The sequence below is a fragment of the Lissotriton vulgaris genome, chromosome 1_1, assembly GCF_964263255.1.
Source record: "Lissotriton vulgaris chromosome 1_1, aLisVul1.2, whole genome shotgun sequence".
Lineage (NCBI taxonomy): Eukaryota > Metazoa > Chordata > Amphibia > Caudata > Salamandridae > Lissotriton > Lissotriton vulgaris.
Genome location: NC_141685.1, coordinates 2,142,525,888 through 2,142,546,830, shown reverse-complemented (window position 1 = coordinate 2,142,546,830; position 20,943 = coordinate 2,142,525,888). Strand labels below are relative to the sequence as shown.

Sequence of the window (20,943 nt, the reverse complement as noted above, 5' to 3'; positions counted from 1 at the left end):
ATAATCTGATATGCTATTTGTGTGAAAAATTCAACGGCCCTCTACGCTTTGGATACTTCTATTCAACTTGGAACCTTTTACTAGGTGAGGAGATAGCAGGTCTAGGCTTATCCCTCATGTTAGGAAACATTGTTTCTTTACATGCCTCAATACTACTATTGTTGAGACACTTGTTTTATGAAGACCTTTTGGGACTTAATTCCTCATTGTTGACGTGTCTCTTCTTATGCACAATTCCAATAAACTTTCTTTTAGGGACCTGACTTTGATATATATTTTTCTCTTTCGTTACAGTATATGTACCATTACAGTGGCCAGCTTTTTCTTCACTTTGATTGCATTACTGTAGGAGAACCATCTATTAAAATTGGTGAGAATCATATGTTTTACCTACCAGGTTAATATTGTCTGTTTCACTGAGAATCTACTACATAGAGTTATCCTTCGTTCTTTCTCACACCCACAAGGGCTCCACAAAAAAATCCCCCCTTTCCCTCTTCTCCACCCTTCCCCTCCCCCCCGCTCTCCCCTACCTTATATTTATTTTTCTTTCCTTTTCTTCCTTCCACTTACTCCCATTTTGATGTCAATGTGACCTATGGTTGTATAAAACCTTGCTTGACAACGTAGTAGCTGTACTTACCCTGGATCTTTAATAATTTTTTTGTGTCTTGTGATTTGAGGCAACAAGCTCTCACGTTAGTAGGATTGTCAATGTGACTCTGTTAGGTGTAGTGTCATCTTCTATGTTCCTTGACTTTGTATAAACTTGTTTTTACATTTTGTATGTACTGTGATGTACTTTTTTATGTCATTATGTGTTATTAAAATATGTGTATATTTCACGTTGTTTTCAGCCCTGACGAAGCTCCTTTGGTTGGGGAGCGAAACGCGTTGGCTGTCCTGTGCACTTTGAAAATACGAAAATAAAAAGAAAAATATATTTTTGAAACATTTTGGCCTTGTTGATTTACTTCAGGTTTGGTGCTGCCTCCACCTTCTTTCACGTACAGACATAACTACAGCCTTAGCGTGCAGGGAAACCTACTGGATCAAAAGTCTAGGAACAATAACCCCGGGTGGGCTCAATGATCGTTACGAAATGTTATGCTTCTTGTAACATATGTATCATATTCCAGATTTGTCTCCTGAAATTTTGTAAAGAATTTGCACTCTGTCTCTCTCCCCCTCTATTTTACTTTTTAGATCATCACTTTGATTCATAATACTCACTCTTTTCTGTCAGGGTGGTCCCTTGGATCACATATGCCACATGGGAGTTGATTTGATCGGAACAGGAGATACGTATTAGATAAATCACAGTTACACCTTTCGACACCTTAGACCAGGCTTGTAGACTTTTACAAGGGGCACTTATCACACAGTATTACTGTTGCCGAGTATTTAGTCCACTCCCACACTAACATATTTTTATAGTAACTGTTTTTTCAGCGAATATAGTCCACCTTTAGGTAACTTCAAGATAATATGGTGATCGCAGCCAGGAATAGCATCGTTTTAAAAACTCTCTCGATACATGAACATCTTCTTGTTCAAATGGTATCTTTTTCAACGCATAAAGTTTTCCTGTTTCAAGCCGACTGGCGATTCCAACACTGCCTCTTTAAATTCGCAAGACATGGTGGGAACGCCTATACGCGATTGAGTATTGGCGTTTCTCTGCTGTGAGCTGTTTCGTTGCTCACGATCGGATCAGAATTTTGAGTCACCTGGTACGTACTAATAATAGTCTGTGAGATTACACTTCAGGAGCTCCGGTAGGGCCCTGAGACCTCAATGATTCTTTCAGATCACGCACATATACGAGTTAAAAGAATCCCGCGACCCGAGTACAGATGGGTGGAGTTTCCTTCTCATACTCCGGTGAGAGTTTAACTTTGGTTCCAGCACTATTTGATTATCAACAGCTATCGTTGTATTTTACATAGGATCGTTGTTTGTTTTTACCTGTGCTATACAGATTGTCTACGCAGGGGTCCATGTTACATGCATAGGATGTAAGACTTCCAATCCACTGATTTGGGTAAGAGTCTTTTCAACACGACTAGCTGTATCACCTTGGCTGCTAGGGGTTTTCACGCTGGGTGCTGACATTCTTTGAATACTATAGTTTCGTGACAAAGCCAGCTCGTCATAAGCACAGCGCAGGTAACACTCATGACGAGCTGGCTTTGTCATCAGCACTGAAGGGGGTATTATTCAGATTCCAATAAGGGAAGAGTTTATTTTTGAATTTGTTTTTTTACCATTCCTTGCAGCTTGAAATTCACCACTGCCCATTGGAGGGTACGTTTTGTGCTTGGTATCCCTTTTAAACTCCTTCTTTTTAACTTCTTGACTTGAACACTGAAACTTTGCAATATTATATTAGGCACAAACCTGGGTGATTTCTCTTGGAACGAGGTTCTATTTATTAATCACTTCTTGCACTGACTCCTAAGTTTATGTCACATAGTGAGTCGGGCACTGGTATCGTGGCAACTTCTCTACTTTTAGTTCCTATGGGACTCTTATATCACAATTCACGCCACAATCTATTCTTTTTTTTCGGAGTGAAAATTCTATATTTTGCAGTTGGCTCATATTCACTGCATTTGTTGTGTTGTAGATTACTGCGGACGAAACATATATTTGAACAACGCTACATTTGACAGAATTGAGTTTTCCCCTGAAGAAGGGTTCAGTTCCGAACCCGAAATGCACTGGGATTGTTAAGTCAAGAACTTTTGCACATTTCTATATTTATGTGTAATGTTATGGTATTAATGAATATCATGGTGAAACACTTGTAAATGTGAAATTTTACTACTAGTATGTATATAATACCTGTAGTTGCTGATTTATTTTTCATTGTTAAAATGATGATTCTCATATCATAAAAAAACTCTTTTTGCCTTGGAGCATTTGACTAATTTTGAATGAATGTTTTTTCAACTTCTACATGAGACATCTTTTGTCTAACTAGCTGTGCACTGCCCAGGCTGTGGGTACCCCACAGTCTTCTGTTGCATTGCTACATGATGCAAGGCATATCTAATTTCAGCAACAGTCAACTCTTTGTTGCACATGGCCAACACCCTAATTGTGAATGTAAAGGTGGTATATTGAGGTTGGAATGGTGCAAAAAGGCCTATGATTTCACACAAAGTCAAGTCATCAAAAGTACCCCGGGCTGTCTTTGCACTAAATCCTAGCAAACAAAGAAACCATGGGCAAACAATGGGCAAATATAATATGAGAAGATATTCACAGGCATAACATAAGTAATTTAGCAAAATGACACCTTTTATGGGCTTTACCCTCGGTCAGTTCTCACCGTATAAATATTTTTAGAGGATGGTGTACCTCAAGTATTAATGCCATGCCTGACCTCACCGTATTGCATTTGTTGCCTGGCATGATGCTAACGTCACACTACCAAGGCATTGGTTGAGCAAGCTTGGCTAATGACATCATCATTGCGTCTCTCTTTGTTAATAAAGTGCTGAACAATGTTTTACTGTTCTCAAAAAAACAGCACTGAGCTGTGTTCCTGACATTTAGTAAATCTGGACCATAGTCTCCTTTTATGCTCACCAATCAAAACACCACTATCCGTCGGTTACTGATCAAAAAGAGAAGTGGTTTATGTTGTGGCATGTGAAATAAAGATGTAGTGATCTTCCACCAAATGGCTTTTCAATATGTTTTGCAAAGGTCCTTCAAAGACAGGAAACGTATCAAGTAAGCAAATAATTAAAACAATGTAGACTTTTGTGGCCCCAAAATAATTAGGTACCGGCATAGCCACAAGGCACAATAAGACTAGCATTGGCGTAGCCAAAAAGTCTCACCTTTGGGACCTTATACGTATTTAGTTATGCAGCCCAATATCCTTGGTGCAAAAACATCAACTGCTACATGGCTAAACACTTAAAAGGTCCAAAAGGCGAGACATATTGGCTATGCCAATGCTTGTTTTGAATATTGTGAATTATTATTGTGATGTCTTCATGAATTGTGATTTGGGGGATGTCTAGAAATACGAACTGTTGTGAGAAACCCTTGCTAAACTTTAACGTACGATCATGTTAAATATCAAGATTCATGCCAGAAGGAAGTAAAATTTGGGAAAAGTTTTTAATAAATGAGTTAATATTTTTAGACTAAATACAAGGGTGCAAGTGTAGTATATATTACTACTGAAACCCCTCTCCAAACTAAGGGGCCGATTAGGATTTGCGGTGATTCCGCATCCTCTGGGCCGGCGGAAGCCACCACCGGCAGGGAGGATGCGGAATCACCGCAGCAGTGCCTTGAAAGACCTCCCGCCAGATTAGGATGGCAGGGGGTCATCGGGGTACGGGAAAACTGTCTGCCGCTTTTCCGCTGCGGTCGCCTTCCAACCGTGGCAGAAAAGCTCTAATATGGTGGCGGTATCTATCAGACACCACCAGCCATATTAGGATGGGGCAGGAAACATGCTTTTCCACAGCGGCTTTTCCGCCGTGGAAAAGCATGTGGTTTTTTGAGTTTGGGGGCCCGTTGCGGGCCACCAGGGTGTCAGGGGGTGGGGGGTGCACATGGGGGATACCTATGGTACCCCCCTGCATTTACATGCACAAAGCGGCAGGCACCGTGCGGTGCCTGCCGCTTTGTGCATGTAAATGCAATACATGAATTTTTAACCTTGCGGCGGGTACTGCTTCAAGCAGCACCAGCCACAAGGTTAAAGATACAGGATGTGACCGCCAGGGTGGCGGTCACATCCTAATTGGCATGTAGGGACCTCCGCTGCCCCTGCGGATGGTCCCTCTACCTCGGGGGGTGGCGTACGGAAGCAAGTCCGTCTGCCATCCTAATGAGCCCCTAAAGGTGCAGATGAATTCCTGCTAATCTCAAGGTATTGCTTGAAGGGGAGCACGTTTTGGCAATTTGGCAATAGGTTTAATAAAACCTGTTGGAAACGTTATTCTCACATATGCACTGTAGACAGAGAATAGTTGTTTGTTTTGTTTTTACAGTTTCTGAACATTTTCAATGTTTTACCCTGGGCTCCAAATGGAAGCAAGGCCTTTTGGTTTTTCCAGAGCTCATTTTCATGGTGTTTTGTGGTTCGCTGAAGTTGTATGGGACGTCTAGGAATTTGGGTCCAGATCAAAAGTTAATGGTATACTTATTAAAGCAGAGGCGAACGTGCCTGTGAGGAAATGGAAGCGGTCAGTCACAACCGTGTATGTCCCTACCGGTGTCTGGCGGGCCCTGTTTTATTCATCAGGGATGCCAGAACCATTCTCATTGGCCTGCTTGCCGCTTTTGGAATGGGGGACTAGGGGGAGGGGTGCTGGACAGCTAGCTCAGCGAGATGTGCACTTGCGTGAGAGATCTCTGAGGAAACTGAAGAGACTCCGCCTTTCATTTGTCTGAGGCAGATAAAAGCGATATGATTGGTTACTAATATCATCAATTTCAGCACTTAGAAGCGTGAATGGTAAAGCGCTATGCGACTATCTGATTATTAATGTGACTACCGAGGGCTTTAAACCGTCCAGGGTGGTTCATCGAGAGTACATCTTTCCTTAACATGTTGGTTTTCAGTTCAGACCCATCCCCCATCCCTTGAAATCCTCAAAACAGAAACTGCAACATGACCTAATTCCCGAAAAGATGACAATTAGGGGGCGCTTTCACTGTGGCAAGAGCACATGTTCCAGACGGCTGCCTGAAACCAGTCCCGGGGAGGGGCTGAGGGGCGATGGGATCCAGTGGGTTTACTATTCATTCCTGGAATGCCTTCATTTTTGCCAGGCGCTATATTTAGGCACTTGGGCCGAGAAGGCAGGGACACTCGGCAGCAGGGTGGGGCTAGCTCTGTAAACTAGCGGCTTGTCCTGGAGCAGCTCCCAGAAGCAGTGCGCACACAGCTTGGCGGCAGGCCCTGCACCGAGTGCGAAGCTGCAAAGAATTGTTTGCAGCAAACTTTGGAAAGATCAACTGAGCAAACTTTAAAATATTATATCAAAAAGTTCTATAACATGCAGAGGCGTTTGAGGTTACTACATCACATTAGTTTGTACCACGCACACCTTGCACACTCACCTATTGGAAGTGCTGTCACATAACAACAAAGTAAAAGGAGGGTTTGTAATATAAAATGTTTGCCTAGGATCACACAATGTGGAAATACAGCGCTTCGCTTGAACAGAGATTGCGGACACTTGCTGCAGCTTGCTTTAGATTCAGGCTTTGGAGGTGGAGATGCTATAGTGAGAGTGCCAGGGGAGCCTGAGATAGCAGGGGAGAAGGAGAGCGAGCTGCGAGGAGACAGCAGAGCAAAACAAGCACAGGGTGGCCATGCTAATTAGAATCAGATGGCCCCTGCGTGCCGCTGCTCGCTTCCGCAAGGTGGATGCCGCCACACGCACAAGTGTGAGAAAAAGTGCAGAACAATTCCAAAAGGTCATCTCCTAGAGCAGCGCATGGGCGCTGCACTAGGCTCGACCTAAAAAAATGCCCCATTCTAGGTTAAAAAAATCTTAGGCCATGAAAAGCAATTATTAAGATATTTTTTAAACCAACAAAATATTGTCACATGAAGAGTGTGCTAGTGCTGAAAAACTAGACACTAAGTCCTCTGCTAAAACAAGCAATCTGGTGAGATCACATGTTACTCAAAATGTACATAAGATGTGTTGCAGGGATTCTGCTCATACACAGAACTGTGCACAGAGACCCAGAACCTCAGTGAAATGTGGTGTACCAAAAAAACTCACCTCAGTACCTAGAACCCCTAACCGACTAGCATCAGTGTCTCATTAGCTCTCCGTCCTATAGCGAAGCTACCAATGATTAGACAACCCAGAACATGCGACATAGGTTACTCTCAGGAATGGTGGCAATAAAGAACACTCTTTCATTTGTTATTCTCATACCAGTCCACAACGTGAGTAAATAGAGACACGGAAAAGTTTAAAATGTTTATTTTAACGACGTGCTTTAAGATGCAGTATTTTAGCTAACATAAGCAGGCATATGATTAAAAATAATATGATCAGCATCAAACTCAAAGGGAGAAATCATATTATAATGATAGTGGAAACAGGTCCTACAGTGCCTTGTGTACCACCATCCTCTGGTAGGAACTAGGTTTTATAATATTAATAGAAGGTCTCTTAGGCTTGAATAGGGAACCCCATACCTCCAAGATCAGCAGAAGTGAATCACATCAGGATCAGCAAAGGTCTCTCTGTCTGGAAAATGATTTTCTTCAAGTGCCCTAATCATGCATGCAGTGCAATATTAAAGGCGCTAGAATTTCAGTTAGCTGCAGCTGTGTGCATGTTGTTTCAGAGTGTGGGCCGATCAGCCCGAATAACAGCTTACATTGTTATGGTAACCTTGGAGGCTTCTGCACACACTGTACAGACTGAGGCCGCAATGTAAGTCTAGGGATGTGGAAAACAAGCCTTTCTCATGTGAAGAAATTCAAGCAGTCTAACTTACAACAACAGTTACTTGCAGTGTCGTGTGCAAAAGCTGCAAAATGGCATTTAAACGTCTAATAGGCTTATGCTAACATAGCAATGTGTGCAAGCAGGGCCCTGCCTTAACTACAGATGCACATGAATTCCATACCTGGAAAGGCTCGGTCTTATTTCCAATACATAAGAAGGGAGTCCACTCGAACCCTGCTAATTATAGGCTCATAGCCCTTCTTGACATAGAAGCCAAGGTTTATACCCGCTTATTACTAAGGGACCTAGAGGCTTGGGTGAACAAGAACGGTATTCTCCCGCCTTTTCAGACTGGCTTCAGGGCTAATAGTTCCACCATGGACAACATCATAGCGCTCTCTCACCTCTCGAAGCAAGCCGTATTGAGCAATAAGCTGCCCCTGTTTTGCTGCTTCATAGACTATTCCAAGGCCTTTGACCGAGTCAATCGAAGACGGTTATGGGTAAAACTCGAATCTTGGGGGATCCCGGAAACTCTGCTAAAAGCAAGAAAAGCCCTCTACGAGGGGGCTTGGGTCCGGGTCAAACTAAGTCCAACAATCGTAACACCAAGAATCGAAACTAACACCGGACTAAAGCAGGGATGTGTTTTGGCCCCCCAACTATTCCACTTGCACACTGCAGACTTGAGGCAAGCCCTGAAAGATGCCAGCCTAGTACCTCCGAGATTGGGGAAGTTAGCCTTGGGAACTCTCCAGTATGCGGACAATACAGTGGTCATGGACCACACTAGGGTGGGGCTCCAAAGAGCATTAAATAGTCTTGCAGTATACAACAGGAAAATAGCCTACAGATCAATAAGAGCAAGACCAAGATAGTAATCTTTGGTAAATACCCTCACAAAAAACAAGCAACATGGTCTTTGGGTGAGCACCGAATCAGGACAGTTACATCCTACAATTATCTGGGGGTATGGGTGTCGGAGAGGGACACAGCAGCCAAACACATAAAGGAGTTAACACAGAGAATTAACAAAATAATCCTGCCTCTCAGACGTCTAAGCCATCGCCTAATACGTCCATCTATAGAACCCATGCTGACTGTACATTGGGCAAAACTGATTCCCGCAGACACGTATGGTCGCTTAGCCTTCCCAGGAGCACTTGAGGAAGTCATCAATGCGGCCCAAATAAAAGCTTACAAGACCGTGCTACAAGCTCCTAGACAAGCAAGGAACACCAGGCTAAGGCTGGAAATAGGATTGAACCAACCGGACTTGGTACTACAGGAGGACCTAATAAAATTTTACATCAGAGTACTGAAAGCCCCTAAAAACAATCTCAAATATTTTAAAAAAATTATTTTCAGGGCAGCGGGTTCCCCATGGCGCTCCAAGTTGGAACAAGCAATAGACCTACTGAAAATCGAGGCAAAGAGCATGCCCCTTAACGAAATTCCTTACTATGCCTGGGCCCAAGCTGTAAATCGCCAAGTCCAGACCATCTCGTCTGAACTGGATCGTTCATCACTCAAGTATAACTCCCTCACACTGGCCCTGGATAAGTCATATACTCTTGGGAAAGCTCAACCATATTTACGAGATTCACTTTCAGCCCAAACAAGAAAGAAAGTTCTGTACTTGCGCCTTCTGGCCCTCATGATTTTGGATTTGAACCTAAAATGGGCACGTACTGACAGCATCATCTCCTGCCGGTTAGGCAATTACCACAGAGAATCTTGGCTACATCCTTTATGCTGCTGCTCAAAGCTGGCCAGCGATCGTCGTCGTTTGCTGCGCCCGGCCCTAAGGGACTTGGGCCTCAGAACCTGCAGAGAGGCCTTGGAATGGTGCTTTTCAGAAACCACAACTTGCTTACTTGCCAGGGTTGGCAAGTTTATCCATCAACTTACAATTGCACTTGATTACCATCAAAAGGGCACAGAACTCAGGGGTCCTGTCATTCTGCAACGAAAATTATCGGGTGCCCTAACCCTGTTAGTCGCCACCTAATTCAGGGGTTTCTTGCAAGGTCACTGGAATCAGAAATAAAACTTGGTGCCAAACAGGGGGCACATTAAGAACTTTTCTTAATGACAATTAATATCACGGAGAGAACGAACCAGTTGGATTCTCATATAACCATGGATCCCTAGAGGTGTAAAAATGTTAAACAGTGCTAACCCAATATTTTAACTTTAAAAAAATATATATATATTTTAATTGAAGTTTTAAATGGACATGAAGTAGTAAATAGAGCCTGTGTAGCCACGGTGCTATTTTAAAGCTGAACACCGGGTTTTTCCTGGGGGAAGGGTAGTTGGGAGGGGGGCGCTGTTTATGTGTTTTACACTGGAAAGATTTTAAGTAATTGCACAGTTAATAAAAGATATTCACTACATACTTGGAGGACTCAGGCTGGGATAAACGTAGGAAAGCAGTTCCACTTGTTAGTGTCAGCAAAGACCTCAATAAACTTGATTGGGGTAAATAGAGACAATAACAAGCATGGATACAGCCAATAGGACTCGCCTTTACAAAAGTTATTGGTATTGCTAAAGCTTTTTAGTCATGCCTTTTAGTCATGTTGTACAGCAGCATGTCTGTGCAGCATGGCTGAAAGTAAAGTTAGGAAAAAAGTGTTGGCCGTGTCATGGCGCTTTATTTTTCTAACTTTATTTTTAGCCATGCTGCACAGCCATGCTGCTGTACAACATAGCTAAAATACATTGGCAAAGCCAATAGATTTCACAGGGGCGAGACCTACTGGCTGGCCAAAGCTTTTTTGCTAACTGTGTTGCTCTTGAAGCACCATTTTAGCTAAGTGTCTAGGTCGGTGTTATAGAAATATCATTAATATGCAAATTTGCTGATGCAAATAAATAAAACAATGATCCAACAGATTCCTAAATCTGTTAGGCACAATTTAACATAAAATACAATCGCTTCACTTGATAACAACTTACCTAACATATTCATTGTCTGTATGAATATATACATCTATAACAACATATTGGTAACTTCAATAGACACAGCTCCTAAATATTGGTGCTATTACTTTACATACTTAATCTGCTAAGCAGGAGTTTGCCCATGCAAAATAACTATTTCCCTAATTAAACTAGTAGAATGAACTTGCATCTCAGCAAGTGAAAAACATAGTAATTAAATTTAGGAGATGAAATTACAATTAATTAAAGAAATGACTTACCACGGAGACCCATAAATCTTAAATCCCCTTACAGTCGTTTCAGAGTCTTGAAGATAAATGCAGTTAGTAAGAAACGACTGCACATTTTCATAATTCTCGGGCTTTAATTTACACATAGAAGGAAAATAGTAGAAGTCTTGTTTGATTAAATCGGCCATAAATTCTCGGTCAAAGGTCAATTCATGATTGCCTGCTATTACAATCTTATGTTCGTATGGCAGTTCACCTAAAATGAAACAAACAAAAACGTATTCGATAATCTGAAATTTGATTGACTTCCAACTACTTCAGTAATATCTTACCTCCTAATGCTATATTGTCCATTCCATAATCCTCCGGCAGCCCATATTACAGGATCCCATATGCAGTAGCATGCACACATTTAGCCCACGATGCCTCCCTATATGTACACCACCAATGCAAGAACATCTCGACATGCCAAAATTAGCATTTTCTATAATGTTTCACTATGGTAAAATATGATAATTATAATAATTATACTAGTCCCTCAAAATATTCCCATTATGAAATTATCACCCATTTCCAAACTCCTTGTTTGGCCCACACAATCAGTTTCGTTCCCCACAATTTCAACCTTCATAAAGCAACCATAAACATACATTTCTAGCTTCAATAAGACTGTAGTCAACCCATATAACCAGTTGCAATAATGAATTGGAACACAGTGTGATTGTGTTTCCTTTTTATCATGTAATGCCGTATTACTAGAGTCCAAAAAACCAATGTGTGTCTACATTAGTTTTGTATACCATTCCTGAATGGCCAAATCGAGTGTTTCCATAATGCTTTTGTATGCTTGTGTTCTCATTTAATATATAAGGGCAGAAGCAAAGAGTAAAAGGAAATGAGAGCAACAGGGCAGGGAGAGCTCTGAGGCAGAGACGAGAAAAGGTAACTGAAGGAAAAGAGGAGGGGAGAAAGAACAAAGAAGAAAATTAGGCAGATATGCAACAGTGGAAGAGACCAGGAAAGGGTTGAGACCTCAAAAGTGTACATATAGGTGACAGAAAAGACGCCTCGAAGGTGAATAGTAGAGAGGCAGCCAAGGCACTGAAAGGAAAAAGAGATATAGGAGACATAAAGGACAAAACCACAAAGTTAATGGGGGAATAGAGTCACCTCAAAGGCACAGTTAAAAGCACAAAAGAGAGAGAGTGTGTGTGTGTGCGTGTGCGTGTGTGTCCTTATTCACATACGGTGCCATGAGGAGATGCCAAAAATGGCATGGTCAACACATAGAATGCTTGGGCTCAAGTAATGTCAGTTCCGTCTATATTTTCGGAGCCCCTAAAGAAGTGTGTATGGCACCAAATAAGAAGAAAAAACCACAAATTTGTGATCAGCAGGAGTGCTGCTATTCCACAGAAAGAAGGTTACCAAATGTAATATATGCGATTCTTTGCCCTTGTGGTTTTCTGTACATTGGGCAGACCGTACAGAAAGTTAAATGCCGGATTTTGCAGCATATGAGCCGCATACGATGTGGCACCATAGAGGCACCTTTGGTAGATCATTTTGCACGTTTTGAACACTCTGAAAACAGTCTAAAGTGGTGGGTTGTAGAAAAAGTGTCAGTCAACCCCCGTGGAGGTGGTCTGCATGATGTCCTCAATAGACGGGAGTGTAAATGAATTCATACTTTAGATACTGTAAACACTGGATTGACTGAATCAGAGGAAATTAATAGACAAGTGTCTTTCTTAGGTCTGTAGAATCATGTATATACTGATATCTTTTGGAATACATAAAATGCATGTTAAAGATCGTAAGTAGACCCTGATTAGGGAATGTACATGGCAATTTCACTGCTGGTTTGTTCTTCTAAATGCTGTTAATGCATACTGTTGTAATGCTTTGTAATGTAATGTACATGGCCATTTCCGCAGACTGACATACAACATAATGCACAATTCTGGAATTGTTGTTAATGCAGACTGTAATAATGTATCATTGACGCATACTGTTGTAATGCTCTTTAATGTACTGCATAGGGTCACTCACGCAGACTGATATACAACAGTTCTGTACAAAAACTGGAATTAATATTGATACAGACTGGAATAACGCACCACGTATATTGGCACACAATATACCATATAAAATAGACAATTTACATGGATGGAGGTTTATATGAAAAATGTGGCCAATTTATGTGTGTGTTATGAATGAATGTGGGTTTTGTAGAGCGCGTAGTAACCCTGAGGCATCCCAGCGCTAAAACCAAGACAGCCGATGTAGAGGTGGTGACCAAGAAAAAAGAGATTCAGGGAAAGAGGTGGGTTTTCAAGAGTTTTCGGAAGCGGAGATGGCAAGCTTCGCTCCTGAGTTTGAGAGGTAGGGCGTTCCACAGTCTCGCCGTGTTCACCGAGAATCGCAGGCCTCCTGTGCGTGCCTTTTTTACTCTGTGCACTGTGATAAGGTGTTCATGATCCGAGCGGAGGGGCCTATTGGCTTTGTAGGGCGTGACTAGGTTTTTGAGGATGGGTGGGGCTCTTGTCCTGTAGAAGTTTATGTGCCAAACAGAGGGATTTAAACTTTATTCTTTCTCTAATTGGGAGCCAGTGCAGCAGTTTCAGCGCTGGTTTGGCAGATGTTCTGGCCGGGGTGTTCGTGAGAAGCCGTGCTGCGGCGTTCTGAATTAGTTGTAATTTGTTGAGGGTGGATTCGGGTGCTCCCAGGAAGATGGCGTTACTATGATCCAGTCTAGATAGGATCAGTCCTTGGATGAGCAGCTTGCGGGAGGCTTGCGGGAGAAGGGGCAGAATTTTTTGGACTGATCTGAGAAGGCCGAAGCAGATTCCTGCTGTTTTTTTCGCTTGGGTTTTAAAGGATAGGTCTTTTTCCATCCAGATCCCAAGACTCTTGATTTCCTCTTTGGGAGAAGGGGGCTCTCCCAGACATGTGGGCCAGATGTTCGGGGGGAGGGTGGACCCCTTATGCCCAAGTAACATGATCTCAGTCTTGGAACCATTGAGTTTTAGGGCTCATTCACTCATCCAGATGAAAATTTCTGATAGGCAGGTGTGGAGATTGGACGATCCTTGGTCAGGTTGGGATAGGGAGACGACCAATTGGGTGTCGTCGGCATAGCTAACGATTTTAACTCCAAACAGTGGTGACATGTAAACATTAAATAAAGTTGCGCTAAGGGAGGAGCCTTGCGGCACTCTGCACTGGAGGGGAATCGCCATGGAGCGGGTGTTACTCTCCCAGACCTGAAAGGTGCGGTTGCTTAGAAATTGCGTGAGCCATGACAGAGCAGTTCCCACCACCCCTATGTCATTGAGTCGCTGGATGAGGACCTGGTGGTTAACAGTATCGAAGGCCGCACTGAGGTCCAGGAGGATCACTGCCACTGATCCTCCTGCATCCAGAATGCATCTGGCCTCTTCAACTACAGCCAGGAGGGCAGTGTCCGTGCCCTGTCCAGGGCGAAATCCAGTCTGTGTTTTCCGGAGAAGGTTGTTAGTCTCCAGGAAATTAGAGAGTTTTTTGTTAACTAGTTTTTCCTTAATCTATAATCTATAATAATGGTTAAAATGGGTGGTCACATGATCCCACATGGATCCCCCTTCGGTCCCAATCCAAAATGGCACGAATTGCAATTGAACTTTTAATGATATTGTTCAAATGATTGGGTTAAGAGGTTGCCAATTTTTAAACTTTTCGTGTACCCGGTTTCACCAGATGACAACTGCTCGTGTCCATCTCCCCATTTGTTTGGACATCTTCCCAACTCAAAATGGAGCCTGCGTTTTAGCGTTGCAGCCGACACTATTGTTCAAACAATTAATACCCATTGGGGCTCTAGATATTAAAATGGGTATTACCCGTGCGGTTTTAGAGCCCACAGTAATTGCTGGATTTTGACCGCAGTGGCATAATTTGGCAATGCGAGTGAGTGATAAGTCCGTTTTCAAGCTCTAGTTCCTCAGTGCCCAATAACAGAGGTTCTGGTGTCAGAGTCAGGTGACAGGCTCCGCGCAGCGGCGAACGGCGGTTACACTTACGAGACCGGCAGACACGGCAGAATGGTAAGATACTCCGTTCTGTGTAGTAATAGACTTGATCTATTACGCTACTTGGAAGGCAGGAGACCTAGCGAATTACTTACTAAAAGAGACATTGTTTCTCTCCTATATACAGCTACCTGATCCTTGGAGGACAGGAGCGGTTGGAGAACTGAGACTCCCGTTTTCAAGGTAAAAAAATCCCTTAAAACAAGGGATAGTTAAACAGATTGGAATCTGTATGACACCATTGGGTTGATTTATTTTCCCCTCCTACCTTTTCTTTAGAATTTGCCTGCCAATAAATAAGAGAGAAAAGGAGTCGAATAATAAAACGTCTACATTGAACAGTATATTTTGAAGGCCGATTGAATCACTAAAAGGTAACATTATGGATACACCTGTGTGACTGAACAACACATAGGGTGTAGTACAACCAGTAGTCCATATTCTGCATCATTATGTTTTGCAGGATCCAGTCTTGACTAAGTATGAGGCATACGCAGTGTAGCCTTACACCTTTGGGTAAGCAGTTAACCCCTAATGGTTTTAACTCTTTGGTAATATATCACTACAGCGGGGTAACTTCCCCCTTTTATTCTCCATAGGGTCATCTTTAACCCTTGGTTGCCCCACTATCGAATGTCCTGATGAAGACTCGCATGGTCCAGGTTTAACTCACCGGATGACCTTAAGTCGTTTGAATATGTGCTGATTGAATTAGCTTTTTTAAAGAAATAGGTTCCGGACCATTGTTTATTCTTACCGCATTACACCCAGGTCTGTATCCTTTTGGGTTACCCCATTTTCATTAATGGTATAGCAAGGGGGCACTTGCATTTTTAGTCCCGGGATCGGCGGCCATCTAGGGAAACCTACCAAACCCACACATTTCAGAAAACAAGACACCCGGAGGAGTACCGGGAGGCGTAGCTTGCATGGGTTCCCCAACATTTTCCTACCCAGAATCCCCTGCAAACATTTAGCTCCCACCCCTATAAATATAAATAAAATAAATCCCTGGGGCCTAGTGTGCTTTCTGTCTTCTGGGGAGGCCAGATTGGGGGCTAATGCCCCCATCTGCCTCCCAGGTGACTGAGATTTCCCAAAAACATTGTGGGGGAGCAAAACCCTTGCACAATGTGCTTCTCCAAATCCTGGGTGCCTAGTGGGTGGATCCCTGCTTGGGGATTGCCCCCCATGCATGGATCCACTAGGAAAGGTTACTAATTGAAAGGGATTCCCTTTGCAACAACACCTCTCCCGCCTGCCTACCTGCTTGGGGGACTGAGAGAGCCCCCTGAGAATGTAGGCAGTAAAACTGAAATAAGCCGATCAGCTCGTTTCAGTTTCGGTCTCCGTGAAATGATGATCAGCATCCGTGCGCGCTGATCGTAATTTCACTGGAAACATAAGAACAGCCTCAGGAGCTGGGGAAGCCCTTCCCCACCTCCCTTGGCTGTTTTGATGCATTGGAAATCCCAGAGGGATTTCCAGTGCAATATAGACCAGAGGGATTTCCAGTGCCATGTCGTCAGACACGCGGGAGCCGTCCGACGCACATGAGCACTTTTGTGTCAGATGGCTACCACGCATCTGGCACATCGAACTGGTTAAAAGTCAAGCCCTTAATTACATCGTGTTACAGGCAGGGGAAACCCAATAAACCCTTGTAGGCTTGGGCAATGAATATTTAAAGACACAATATGCTACAAGGGACTTATTTTTGAAACCAGTAAATCCTAGTTATGAGTCGTACATATGTAACAAACTCAAGTGTATCAACAGAATATCACACTTAATCATCGACTGGAATCAATCCACGGAAGGAAAGGAGAACACACGGAGATAGTGAGGAAAGGAGAACACGCGGAGATAGTGAGTTATATTTCTGAAAAAGTTTTTATAACTGGTGATGAAGAAACAAATTTACATCTTGGGAGACGGATAAACAGAAATTAATTAAAGCAAGCACTGAGAACAGAGGTATAAATGACAATGACACTTCAGTTCACAGCTAACACATCAACTCCTGGTAGATATAACAAACAACCAAGAATAATTAATAAACAAAGGTCGTAAGTTGGTGACAGCGCAATGTTTTAGGAGATGATGGAGGTGTTGACCTTTCGGTCTAATATGCAGTCGTCATGTAGACCATCATCAGGACAGAACATTTCATTGCTAAAAGAAACTCCCTGAAATTTCCAAAAAGATATTTTTCAAATTTCGGTGGACGGTGAGGACCTTGGAGCAGAGCCTCCAGTTGATTGAATCACATCTTTAGTTTGGTATATGGAGAAAACCTTCCAATGAACGATTTTAGGACAGCTAGAGATTGGGCATACAGCGTAACTCTGTATATTTCCGTATAGCAAGTTGTTTAATCCAAGAACTAGCGTCTTCAGTCGGCATGCCGGGTCATCAGTTACTGGAAATATACAGATTCTGGCCCTGGGGACCCCATCTCCCGGGGCCTGGCCACTTGGTTGGGGACCGTGGGGGAGCCCCAATGCCTACATGGTCCCTGCCATCTCCCCACCTCCTGCAGGAGCCGCATTGCATTTCCACATGGGGAGCTGCTGACATGCAGCTCCCCGTGTGGAAAAGCAATGTGGTTTGCTTTTTGAAAGCGGGTGCAGGTTTCCCTGCTCTCGCTTTCAAAACCCAAACCACAGATTGTTATGGCAGGCCGGGAGCTGCACGACTCCTGCCCTGCCATAGAAAACAGCAGTGTCCCGGGTGTGGGCACCCTGGGACACTGCAGGAGCCGGCCCTGGTGGGTGGTGGCCCCCAGGACCATCACTGGCTCCAGGAGGGGAACCGTGCGGCCCCCCCCCCAACATCTGCACAGCCCCGGGGAGGTGGTGGTCCTCGGAGCACTGGGGTCCGTTACAGACCCCCGCATTTAAATATTAGTGCCCTGGGGAGGTGGCGGTCACAGAGCCGTTTGGGGGGGGGCTCGAGCTCCCTCCCCCACACAGGTGTATTATTTTTTTTAACAAAAAGCCATGGGGTAGTGGTTCCCGGAACTGCAGGGGGATTGGAGCCCCCCACACTTTTTTCAATTGCCCCGGGACCTGACCCACCTGGGGCTTCGTTTTTTTATATTTTCTTGGCCGGATTCGTGCACACAGCGCAAATTCGGCCAACTTTTTTTTAATGCTTTTTTGGGCCCTTGGGGTCCTTGTGGGACACCCTGAGCAGGCCTAGGGGGTCAGGGTGTTTCTGCCCTGGCCCCTTTTCTTGTTTTTTAAGTTTGTTTTTCTGCTTTCCTGTGTCTCAGTTACCGAGGCACAAGATGGCTGCCAACACTTCCTGGTTTGGAGTGTTGACAGCCAATTAGAATAAAGCGCGTAATCGGGAGGGTGCACAGATTCTCTGTACCTCTAAATATCAAAACTTACATTTTTTTATTTTCTCAGCAACTACTGAACGAGTTTACACCATTTAATAAAAAGGTCTCTTTCTGAACCAAGGGCTACAATTTTGCCAAATTTGGTGTAATTCCGTTCAGCAGTTCGAGCTGTAACCGTGTATAAAGTTTCCTATGGGAAATTGATTTTCCGACCTCTATTTTTTGAATTTCTCAGGATCTACTGAATTGATTTACACCATTTATCAAAAAGGTCTCTTTCTGAACCAAGGGCTACCTTTTTGTCAAATTTGGTGTCAATCCGTTCAGCAGTTCGTGCTGTAGCCGTGTCTAAAGTTTCCTATGGGAATTGACATGGAGAAAACACATTTTGGAACCCCTATTTTTTCTCTGCCCCCACTTGGCGAGTCACACAGAAACTTTCAGGATAGGAGCTGACCCGCGCAGGACACAAGTTCTGAAAATTACGTCAACTGGCGCCAAAGTTATTAGGAAAACAATAATTTATTTTCCTATGGAAGCTAATTCCTAACTATAACTACTACTGGCGACTGCCAGTAGGTAATATATAGACATATATAATTGAGGGTGAAGTGGAACAAGGAGAAGTGAGATCTAAATGTTCTTTTTTAGACAAAATGAAGCTGGCATTGCAACAGAAAAATTGGGAGAAAACTATGGGCATGCCAGCCGGGACAAGTCGGGGAAGAGGAAGAGGACGTGGAAATGCCCGCAGAAACCAACCAGGCTTCAGTGCGAATCGAGTGGAAAGGATGACAAGAAGTATGCGGCAGAAATGGAATTACAAACGTCCACAGATAATCAAGAATCAGAATCACTTTCAATAAGGCCAAATCAAGAGTTACAAGATATCAATCTGTCAAAGAAAACTTTAACCGAAATGGAATTAAAACTCTCACAACGGGGCTTAAATTTCTGCCCGACAAAATGGAATCGACCTAGCGGAAACTAGGATAGACCTATACAAATTCGTCTGAAAAATTAAATTAGCAAAATTGTTTGCGGAAAACCCTAAGATGGCGAAGTACAGATACACCAATTCCATATCTGTTCCAGATATGGAATTGCTGGCTAAGGATGCAGAAACAACAAGTGATGGACCGAATGTGGATCAATGTCACACATTCCCCCAGTCAAAAGATCTGGGCCCAAATCCATCGTTTTTTTGCACTCCACACCACCCTGGGTTAGACAATGGCGATATGCAAATCAGCTCTGACCCTGTTGCCCCATGGGAACAGTCCAGTCCGAACTACAAAAGCCATGTCCTTCCCAGAACGGAATCAAGCATCCGAGGACCGGACCGGTTTCGAGGTAACACCTCTCATCAGCCCGGCTAGCTTGACTCCAAGTGGTGTGGAGTGCCTGGGACCCACGTCTGGGCATCCCCAGCGCACTGAGGGCGGCAATTGCAAAAACAACAAGTGATGGACCGAATGTGAATCAATGTCACACATTCCCCCAGTCAAAAGATCTGGGCCCAAATCCATCGTTTTTTTGCACTCCACACCACCCTGGGTTAGACAATGGCGATATGCAAATCAGCTCTGACCCTGTTGCCCCATGGGAACAGTCCAGTCCGAACTACAAAAGCCATGTCCTTCCCAGAACGGAATCAAGCATCCGAGGACCGGACCGGTTTCGAGGTAACACCTCTCATCAGCCCGGCTAGCTTGACTCCAAGTGGTGTGGAGTGCCTGGGACCCACGTCTGGGCATCCCCAGCGCACTGAGGGCGGCAATTGCAAAAACAACAAGTGATGGACCGAATGTGGATCAATGTCACACATTCCCCCAGTCAAAAGATCTGGGCCCAAATCCATCGTTTTTTTGCACTCCACACCACCCTGGGTTAGACAATGGCGATATGCAAATCAGCTCTGACCCTGTTGCCCCATGGGAACAGTCCAGTCCGAACTACAAAAGCCATGTCCTTCCCAGAACGGAATCAAGCATCCGAGGACCGGACCGGTTTCGAGGTAACACCTCTCATCAGCCCGGCTAGCTTGACTCCAAGTGGTGTGGAGTGCCTGGGACCCACGTCTGGGCATCCCCAGCGCACTTAGGGCGGCAATTGCAAAAACAACAAGTGATGGACCGAATGTGGATCAATGTCACACATTCCCCCAGTCAAAAGATCTGGGCCCAAATCCATTGTTTTTTTGCACTCCACACCACCCTGGGTTAGACAATGGCGATATGCAAATCAGCTCTGACCCTGTTGCCCCATGGGAACAGTCCAGTCCGAACTACAAAAGCCATGTCCTTCCCAGAACGGAATCAAGCATCCGAGGACCGGACCGGTTTCGAGGTAACACCTCTCATCAGCCCGGCTAGCTTGACTCCAAGTGGTGTGGAGTGCCTGGGACCCACGTCTGGGCATCCCCAGCTCACTTAGGGCGGCAATTGCAAAAACAACAAGTGATGGACCGAATGTGGATCAATGTCACACATTCCCCCAGTCAAAAGATCTGGGCCCAAATCCATCGTTTTTTTGCACTCCACACCACCCTGGGTTAGACAATGGCGATATGCAAATCAGCTCTGACCCTGTTGCCCCATGGGAACAGTCCAGTCCGAACTACAAAAGCCATGTCCTTCCCAGAACGGAATCAAGCATCCGAGGACCGGACCGGTTTCGAGGTAACACCTCTCATCAGCCCGGCTAGCTTGACTCCAAGTGGTGTGGAGTGCCTGGGACCCACGGCTGGGCATCCCCAGCGCACTTAGGGCGGCAATTGCAAAAACAACAAGTGATGGACCGAATGTGGATCAATGTCACACATTCCCCCAGTCAAAAGATCTGGGCCCAAATCCATCGTTTTTTGCACTCCACACCACCCTGGGTTAGAC

The 20,943-nt window shown here is 44.2% G+C and overlaps 1 protein-coding gene across 1 annotated transcript in view; it reads right to left on the bottom strand.

Annotated features, from left to right (window-relative positions):
• MPPED1 (metallophosphoesterase domain containing 1) overlaps positions 1-20,943 on the bottom strand; it is an 888,950-nt gene that overhangs the window by 454,013 nt on the left and 413,994 nt on the right. Inside the window, exon 4 of the mRNA XM_086922282.1 lies at positions 10,664-10,889. Coding sequence (XP_086778408.1) covers positions 10,664-10,889 — 226 coding nt within the window. The remainder of the gene's footprint in view (positions 1-10,663; positions 10,890-20,943) is intronic.